This window comes from Apium graveolens, chromosome 10, assembly GCF_009905375.1.
Source record: "Apium graveolens cultivar Ventura chromosome 10, ASM990537v1, whole genome shotgun sequence".
Taxonomy (NCBI): domain Eukaryota; kingdom Viridiplantae; phylum Streptophyta; class Magnoliopsida; order Apiales; family Apiaceae; genus Apium; species Apium graveolens.
In genome coordinates this window covers 178,935,323-178,945,996 of record NC_133656.1, presented here as the reverse complement: position 1 = coordinate 178,945,996, position 10,674 = coordinate 178,935,323, and the positions used below count along the sequence as shown (strand labels likewise).

Sequence of the window (10,674 nt, the reverse complement as noted above, 5' to 3'; positions counted from 1 at the left end):
GGCTCACTACTTACAAATTTTCAGGTGCTCAGCTTTTGGGACATCTTAAAAGTGGACTTGATTTGTGCATGTTTTGGAATAATATTTTAGTGATTATGTTTGTATTGGAGCTGCATCTCTCAGGATTTGCTTTATTTTCAGCTATATGATACTATTTATGTTTGAGATTAAAAATTGTGTAAGCTTATTTGAGACTTATTTTAAGCATAAATAAAATTGTTAATTTTAGTTTGATATTTAAGTATAATTTATTGTCTGAAAAGTCGGGGTATTACAATTGCCATCAGAGCCTAGGTTAGCTTCCTGTAGACTGCCTTTTAGGCGTGACCTGTGAGTTGAGAGTTATAAAATATTAGAATTTTCTTGTGGCACTTGTAGATGACAGATAATGATAAGGTTTGGGGTTTTGAAGATGATATATTTGATGAGGATGATCCGGAAGAGGAGTTCATGGAGGATGAGGATGAACAAGAGCAAGAGGTAACGACCCCTACTACTATGGATGTGGGGGATTCGACACCAGTTCCTGATTATGATGAGTATGACTCAGTTACTAGAGCGGTAGTACAGCGAGAAGGAATTCTTGGGGAGTTGACATATATGGATAGTGATACTATTGTTTGGCTGGAGGAGCAGATTGATGAGTTGACTATTGAAAGTGGAAATTTGAAGATAGAAAGAGATGTTTTAGCTGAGGAATTGAAGGATGAAATGAATAAGTCAAGAACTGCACAACAGACCTATATAAAGAAATTGGATGATATTGTCCAATTTACTAACTCTTATAATCCAAAAACTTTAGAAAAATGGTGTACTGAAACAGGAGTTAAGGAGATTAATAACTTCATATCGGACATACAACTCTAAATGGAAATCACGAGTCGACAAATTGAGCGCTTATTTAAGAAAGATTGAGCTTATCATTAGATTGTAGTTCATTTCATATATGCATTTGTTTTGATTACTTGTATTATTTTAAGAGATTTATAAATAAAGTTTCGAGCATTGATTTTACTTTATCATAGATATTTTGTATAGTGTTATTGATATCTTGATTGAGTTTTAAATGAATTATGTAGGAACCATGCCTCGTTAGAATACTAACAACATGATGACTCAATTGGTTGAAACATTGGCAACGTTGGTGGGGAACCAGCAAGGTGGACCTAGGAGCTTGATATCCGAATTTAAGAAGTTAAGTCCACCCATTTTTGAAGGATCCACGAATCTTTCGAAAGTGGATAAGTGGCTGCAAGAGATGGAGAAGATTTTTGATTTGTTAGGGACTACAAACGAACAGAAAGTCAGTTTGGCAAGCTACCAACTCCAAGGGAGTGCCTATGATTGGTGGCTTATGGAGAAAAGGCGTGTTGAAGGTAATGAGGAAGGAGCTGCACAAACATACACTTGGGAAACTTTTAAGAAGTCATTTCAGGACAAGTATTTTCCTAGAACGATTCGGGTTAAGTTGGAGCGTGATTTTATAAGGTTGGAGCAAGGAGAAAAGCAAACTTTCTCAAAATATGAAGCTGAATTTTCCCGTTTAGCCAAGTATGCGCCATTTTTGGTTGCAGACGAGGTTAGTAGGGCACGTAGGTTTGAAGAGGGGCTACGAAGTGAGATAAGGAGGCATGTGTCAGCATTTGAACTAAGTAGTTATAAGATGCTGTTGAACAAAGCTTTAGTAGTGGAGAGAGGATTGATGGTAGAGGACGGAAGGAAAGATTTTGAGTCTAAGAAGAGAGCTGAGCCTACAAGTGGATTTAACGAGAATGGATCATCGAGAAAGTTCAATAATCGAGGAAATTTTAATCGACGCAATTCAGCTTCCAAGCTTTCTTGTTCTAGATGTGGAAGAAATCACTTGGATAAGGATTGTCGTTTGAACACTGGAGCCTGCTTTAGCTGTGGGGAGTCTGAGCACAAGATTGCAGAGTGCAAAATGCGATACTTCAAAGGACAAGGGCAATAGGAGCATTGGCACTCTATCTGCGCTTGGAACCAAACTATGGACGCGTGTTTAAGCTTCCTACAGAGCCAAACACAAATTAAGGTACATAATTATTTCTATTATATTTGGTTCTTAAATGGATATGTTATGTACCTTTTGTAATATGTATATTTTTATGCATGTTTAAATTTGGGGACCAATTTTTTTTAAGGTGGGTAGAATGTAATAACCAGTATTTTTCTTTGTAATATATATATATATATATATATATGCCTTAAGTTAATTGTAGTGGTAAAAATAAATATTTATTAAATTGAGTGGGTCCATATACATACATGCAAGATTTTAAAGAAATATACATTTGAATAATACATTTCTTTATGTTCTAAAATATCTTTAAAATAATTATATATTATTTTATATGTTTACATGTATATTTTACTTGGTAAAAAAAACAACATGTTACTCAGAGATAAATATGGGTCATTTTAAAATAGTGGGGGATAACTACCCCGTCATAATAGGAGGGCACTATGTCGAATTTGTAAATAAATATATGTGTCTCAGCTAGTTTATTTCTTGCACATTATCTTCTTTCTCAGGTACTCCTCATTCTCTCTATTTTTATATAAATGTCAAGTTTTTTCAAATGCTGGCATACTTGCTGATTTAATATAATACGTGATTAATACATGCTATTAGATATTGATATTTGTTAATTAGTTCATATGTACTTGGTATGTAATTTCTTAAATATTTAAATACCATGTTTTTAAATTAGTAATTTATCTTAGATAAGATGATTTATGGTATGAATCTTCTGATTTTATTAAATTATGTAGGTGTCTGCAAAGTATCAGGTTAATAATTTATGTTGTCATTGGATATAATTATATACATGTGTGCAGGGATATGTTTTATTGTAGTATTAATATTTTATATAATATGTTCACTAACTTGCATATTTTATTAATATTATGATTATTATGTATTGTTATCATTATTGATATTATTATATATTAACTGATTTGGGTAGTCATAGATAATTTATTAGTGAGTGGTAAAATAAAATGAATTGATATTGTTTTGACATGTTATTATACTAAATATATTATGTCTAGACTTTAATAATGTGTTTATTAATTGTATGTTAGTTAAAGTAAAATTTACACATGTTTTTATTATTTATTTTTCAAACTGTTATACATCTGGTAAGTTTAATGTGCCTGGTAATGTGTGTATAATTATTTTCATCTTATATATACATTATTTACATGTTATTAATGTATTTGGCTTAATTTATATAATATGGTAGAGTTAGTAAATATTTTATTTGATTTGATGAATGAAAAACTAATTATTTATTATTTTACACTATCTAAATTATGCTTTAAAATCTTAAAGTTTGTTATCGTGTATTCAATTTTGTTGTCAACCAATTACTCTGTTCTTTTGTGAGCATGTTAGGGTACATAATTCTAAAATTATCTTTGTTTGGTTCACTTAAATATAGAAATTAATTGCAAATATTTGGGACCGTCATTAGCAAAGTAAGGTAAATTAACTCTTCACACTTTATTTTATTTTGAATCTTTTCAAATATTTTTGCATTGCTTTTGTTTTAAAATTTATGGATCAAGTACCTGTTTTAGAAATAAGAATTCCCAGTGAGCTCTGACTTATGAACCAGTTAGTAATTGAGTATAGTTCCCGAACTAGCCTTTGATGTCTTACTAGGAGTGCTACTTATGATGCCTTCAGGAGCGCACACTCTATGATAACTTAGTAAGGGGCGCATTATTGACAGAAACTATGAACTTTTGATACTGTGTCACCAGGTATTTGTGGCCTTAGCGGGCTGTGGAATTAAATTATGTTTTATGTCATATGGATTTTTGGACAATGATTTTGATTTTATAAACTTATGGTACTTGGTCCACTCGGGCAGAATTGTTTTCTTGCTGGGCTCTTTGGCTCATTACTTACAAATTTTCAGGTGCTTAAGTTTTGGGACATCTTAAAAGTGGACTTGATTTGAGCTTGCTTTGAAATAATATTTTAGTGATTATGTTTATATTGGAGCTGCGTCTCTCAGGATTTGCTTTATTTTCTGCTATATGATACTATTTATGTTTGAGATTAAAAACCGTGTAAGCTTATTTGAGACTTATTTTAAGCATGAATAAAATTTGTAGTTTTAGTTTCATATTTAAGTATAATTTATTTTCTGAAAAGTCGAGGTATTACAATTGGTATCAGAGCCTATGTTAGCTTCCTATAGACTGCCTTTTAGGCGTGACTTGTGAGTTGAGAGTTTTAAAATATTAATATTTTCTTGTCGCACTTGTAGATGGCAGATAATGAAAATGTTTGGGGTTTTGAAGATGAGATATTTGATTAAGATGATCTAGAAGAGGAGTTCATGGAGGATGAGGATGAACAAGAGCAGGAGGTAACGGCCCCTACAACTATGAATGTGGGGGATTCAGCACCAGTTCCTGATTATGATGATTGTGACTCAGTTACTAGAGCGGTAGTACAGTGAGGAGAAATTCTTGGGGAGTTGACAGATATGGATAATGATACTATTGTTTGGCTAGAGGAGCAGATTGATGAGTTGACTATTGAAAGTGGAAATTTGAAGATAGAAAGAGATGTTTTAGCGGAGGAATTGAAGGATGAAAGGAATAAGTCAAGAATTGCACAACAAACTTATATAAGGAAATTGCATGAGATTGTCCAATTCACTAACTTTGATAATCCAAAAACTTTAGAAAAATGGTGTACTGAAACAGGAGTTAAGGAGATTAATAACTTCATATCGGACACACAACTCCAAATGGAAATCACGAATCGACAAATTGAGCGCTTATTTAAGAAATATTGAGCTTATCATTAGATTGTAGTTCATTTCATATATGCATTTCTTTTGATTACTTGTATTATTTTAAGAGATTTATAAATAAAGTTTCGAGCATTGATTTTACTTTTTCATAGATATTTTGTATATTGTTATTGATATCTGGATTGAGTTTTAAATGAATTATGTAGGAACCATGCCTCGTCAGAATACTAACAACGTGATGACTCAATTGGCTGAAACATTGGAAACGTTGGTTGGGAACCAGCAAGGTGGACCTAGGAGCTTGATATCCGAATTTAAGAAGTTAAGTCCACCCATTTTTTAAGGATCAACGAATCCATCGGAAGTGGATAAGTGGTTGCAAGAGATGGAGAAGATTTTTGATTTGTTAGGGAGTATAGACGAACCAAAAGTCAGTTTGGCAAGCTACCAACTCCAAGGGAGTTCCTATGATTGGTGGCTTATGGAGAAAAGGCGTGTTGAAGGTAACGAGGAAGGATCTGCCCAAACATACACTTGGGAAACTTTTAAGAAGTCGTTTTAGGACAAGTATTTTTCTAGAACGATTCGAATTAAGTTGGAGCGTGATTTTATAAGGTTGGAGCAAGGAGAAAAACAAACTTTCTTAGAATATGAAGTTGAATTTGCCCGTATAGCCAAGTATGCGCCATCTTTGGTTGCAGACGAGGTTAGTAGGGCACGTAGGTTTGAAGAGGGGCTACAAAGTGAGATAAGGAGGCATGTGTCAGCATTTGAACTAAGTAGTTAGAAGATGGTGTTGTATAAATCTTTAGTAGTGGAGAGCGGATTGATGGTAGAGGACGGAAGGAAATATTTTGAGTCTAAGAAGAGAGCTGAACCTACAAATAGATTTAACGAGAATGGATCATCGAGGAAGTTCAATAATCGACGAAATTTTAAGCTTCCTACAGAGCCAAACACAAATTGAGGTACACAATTATTTCTATTATGTTTGGTTCTTAAATAGATATGTTATGTGACTTTTGGAATTTGCATATTTTTATGTATGTTTAACTTTGGGGACCAATTTTTTTTAAGGTGAGTAGAATGTGATAACCAGTATTTTTCTTTATAAAAAAAAATATATATATATATGACTTAAGTTAATTGTAGTTGTAAAAATAAATATTTATTAAATTTAGTGGGTCCATATACATACATGCAAAATTTTAAAAAACTATACATTTGAATAATACATTTCTATATTTTCTAAAATATCTTTAAAATAATTATATATTATTTTATATGTTTACATGTGTATTTTACTTGGTAAAAAAATAACATGTTACTCAGAGATAGATATGGATCATTTTAAAATAGTGGGTGATAACTACCCCGTCATAATAGGAGGGCACTATGTCAAATTTGTAAATAAATATATGTGTCTCAGCTAGTTTATTTCTTGCACATCATCTTCTTTCTCAGGTACTCCTCATTCTCTCTATTTTCTTCTACCTTTCTTTTGAAATGTGTTTCTCACTTTTTTATATTCACTTTAATATATTTAATTTATATAGATGTCAAGTTTTTTCAAATGCTTGCATACTTGCTGATTTAATATAATACGTGATTTATACATGCTATTAGATATTGATATTTGTTAATTAGTTCATATGTACTTGGTATGTAATTTCTTAAATATTTAAATACCATGTTTTTAAATTAGTAATTTATCTTAGATAAGATGATTTATGGTATGAATCTTATTATTTTATTAAATTATGTAGGTGTCTGCAAAGTATCAAGTTAATAATTTATGTTGTCATTGGATATAATTATATACACGTGTGCAGGGATATGTTTTATTGTAGTATTATTATTTTATATAATATGTTCACTAACTTGCATATTTTATTAATATTATGATTATTATGTATTGTTATCATTATTGATATTATTATATATTAACTGATTTGGGTAGTCATAGATAATTTATTAGTGAGTGGTAAAATAAAATGAATTGATATTGTTTTGACATGTTATTATACTAAATATATTATGTCTAGACTTTAATAATGTGTTTATTAATTGTATGTTAGTTAAAGTAAAATTTACACATGTTTTTATTATTTATTTTTCAAACTGTTATACATCTGGTAAGTTTAATGTGCCTGGTAATGTGTGTATAATTATTTTCATCTTATGTAAACATTATTTACATGTTATTAATGTATTTGGCTTAATTTATATAATATGGTAGAGTTAGTAAATATTTTATTTGCTTTGATGAATGAAAAACTAATTATTTATTATTTTACACTATCTAAATTATGCTTTAAAATCTTAAAGTTTGTTCTCGTGTATTCTATTTTGTTGTCAACCAATTACTCTGTTCTTTTGTGAGTATGTTAGGGTACATAATTCTAACATGTATTAATATGCCTGATTGTGACATTGCTGCTTAGCATGATATTTTCCGCATTGGATTTAATGTGTTTGCTCTACTTGTATAAATTAGGTTAGTAATTATCTTTGTTTGGTTCACTAAAATATATGAATTAATTGGAAATATTTTGGACCGTCATTAGCAAAGTAAGGTAAGTTAACTCTTCACACTTTATTTTATTTTGAATCCTTACAAATATTTTTGCAATGCTTTTGTTTTAAAATTTATGGATCAAGTACCTGTTTTAGAAATAAGAATTCCCAGTGAGCTCTGACTTATGAACCAGTTAGTAATTGAGTACATTTCCCGAACTAGCCTTTGATACCTTACTAGGAGTGCTACTTATGATGCCTTCGGGAGCGCACACTCTATGATACCTTAGTAAGGGGCGCATTATTGACAGAAACTATGAACTTTTGATACTGTGTCACCAGGTATTTGTGGCCTTAGCGAGCTGTGGAATTAAATTATGTTTTATGTCATATGGATTTTTGGACAATGATTTTGATTTTATCAAATTATGGTACTTGGTCCACTCGTGTAGAATTATTTTCTTGCTGGGCTCTTTGGCTCATTACTTACAAATTTTCAGGTGCTTAGCTTTTGAGACATCTTAAAAGTAGACTTGATTTGAGCTTGCTTTGGAATAATATTTTAGTGATTATGTTTGTATTGGAGCTGCGTCTCTCATGATTTGCTTTGGAATAATATTTTAGTGATTATGTTTGTATTGTGGCACTTGTAGATGGCAAATAATGATAATGTTTGGGATTTTGAAGATGAGATATTTGATTAGGATGATCTGGAAGAGGAGTTCATGGAGGATGAGGATGAACAAGAGCAGGAGGTAACGGCCCCTACTACTATGGATGTGGGGGATTCGGCACCAGTTCCTGATTATGATGATTGTGACTCAGTTACTAGAGCGGTAGTACATCGAGGAGAAATTCTTGGGGAGTTGACAGATATGGATAGTGATACTATTGTATGGCTAGAGGAGCAGATTGATGAGTTGACTATTGAAAGTGGAAATTTGAAGATAGAAAGAGATGTTTTAGCGGAGGAATTGAAGGACGAAAGGAATAATTCAAGAATTGCACAACAGACCTATAGAAAGAAATTGGATGAGATTGTCCAATTCACTAACTCTTATAATCCAAAAACTTTAGAAAAATGGTGTACTGAAACAGGAGTTAAGGAGATTAATAACTTCATATCGGACATACAACTCCAAATGGAAATCACGAATCGACAAATTGAGCGCTTATTTTAGAAAGATTGAGCTTATCATTAGATTATAGTTCATTTCATATATGCATTTCTTTTGATTACTTGTATAATTTTAAGAGATTTATAAATAAAGTTTCGAGCATTGATTTTACTTTGTCATAGATATTTTGTATATTGTTATTGATATCTGGATTGAGTTTTAAATGAATTATGTAGGAACCATGCCTCGTCAAAATACTAACAAAGTGATGACCCAATTGGCTGAAACATTGACAATGTTGGTGGGAACCAGCAAGGTGGACCTAGGAGCTTGATATCCGAATTTAAGAAGTTAAGTCCACCCATTTTTGAAGGATCCATGAATCCTTCAGAAGTGGATAAGTGGCTGCATGAGATGGAGAAGATTTTTGAGTTTTTAGGGAGTACAGACGAACAAAAAGTCAGTTTGGCAAGCTACCAACTACAAGGGAGTGCCTATGATTGGTGGCTTATGGAGAAAAGGCATGTTGAAGGTAACGAGGAAGGAGCTGCCCAAACATACACTTGGGAAACTTCTAAGGAGTCATTTCAGGACAAGTATTTTCCTAGAACGATTCGGGTTAAGTTGGAGCGTGATTTTACAAGGTTGGAGCAAGGAGAAAAGCAAACTTTCTCAGAATATGAAGCTGAATTTGCCCATTTAGCCATGTATGCACCATCTTTGGTTGCAGACGAGGTTAGTAGGGCACGTAGGTTTGAAGAGGGGCTACGAAGTGAGATAAAGAGGCATGTGTCAGCATTTGAACTAAGTAGTTATAAGATGGTGTTGAACAAAGCTTTAGTAGTGGAGAGAGGATTGATGGTAGAGGACGGAAGGAAAGATTTTGAGTCTAAGAAGAGAGCTGAGCCTACAAGTGGATTTAATGAGAATGAATCATCGAGGAAGTTCAATAAACGAGAAAATTTTAATCGACAGAATTCCGGATCTAAGCTTTCTTGTTCTAGATGTGGAAGAAATCACTTGGATAAGGATTGTCGTTTGAACACTGGAGCCTGCTTTAGCTGTGGGGAGTCTGGGCATAAGATTGCAGAGTGTCCAAAACGCGATACTTCAAAGGACAAGGGCAATAGGAGCATTGGCACTCTATCCGCGCTTGGACCAAACTATGGACGCGTGTTTAAGCTTCCTACAGAGCCAAACACAAATTAAGGTACACAATTATTTCTACTATGTTTGGTTCTTAAATTAATATGTTATGTGACTTTTGGAATTTGTATATTTTTATGTATGTTTGAATATATTAATTATTAATGCTATTCTAATAATTATTTGTTTGAATATGATACAAGAATATATATAGTGATTGATTAGTCAAAAAATATATTATATGTTACTTATACACTGTGTTCTAAAAATCAGAACTCAGTTTGACTTGGTGATCCTACCAAGTCACGAGTACACGGATTACTCAGGGAGTACTCGGAATGAGTACCTGGATTTAAATATTTATTTTTTAAGTTAAATATTATTATATATATCAAATAGTAAATTACATAATATTTTAAAGTCAAAATCAACCGGAAAAATATATATTACTTTCAATTTTATCAACATATATTTCCTAAATAACAAAAAGATAATTATTAATTAGTTTATATATCATGCTTGAAACCCGATATTAGATGAGTTTCAGACTCAAAATTATCGTTAATTTTGTACATAATAAGTAATAAATAGACAATAGGTTGAGATAGACGAGTGAATTTTCAAAGGTTCTTAATTAAATATATATTATTTCAATTTTTTTCATTTTCTTGAAAATTTTAATATCAAATTAGAGTTGGACCGAGTTTAAGCCAAGTTATGCTATGTTTGATCCGAGTTAAGCTCAAAACCGGGTAATTACCTGAGTAATAAAAAATCAGTTTGTAAATGAGTCCTACTACTCGCTCGAGTTATCGGCTGAGTCGGCCGATTTTTAGGATATTGTTTATATATCATAGATCATGATGATGATATATAGTCTTGACAATTTTTTTAGGAAATATAGCTTTCAACTTAAATGCCTGACTGTTAAAATCATAATTTTCCGGAATAGACAATTAAGAAGTCAATGGAATAAGGTTGTTGGCCTTTCAAATGTTTCAAAGATAAAAAATAAGACATTTTTTAGCACACTAAAACATAATTTAAAGAGGTATTTTTGAGAAATAAAAAGTTGTTATAGTGTTTCTTCTCTCCAC

At 31.9% G+C, this 10,674-nt stretch overlaps 1 protein-coding gene across 1 annotated transcript; it reads left to right on the top strand.

Annotated features, from left to right (window-relative positions):
- Positions 1–8,809: 8,809 nt before the first annotated feature.
- On the top strand, positions 8,810–9,640 carry LOC141691359 (uncharacterized). The gene has a single exon (XM_074496085.1). It carries the CDS (start codon positions 8,810–8,812, stop codon positions 9,638–9,640), a length of 831 nt encoding a protein of 276 aa, XP_074352186.1.
- Positions 9,641–10,674: the final 1,034 nt, after the last annotated feature.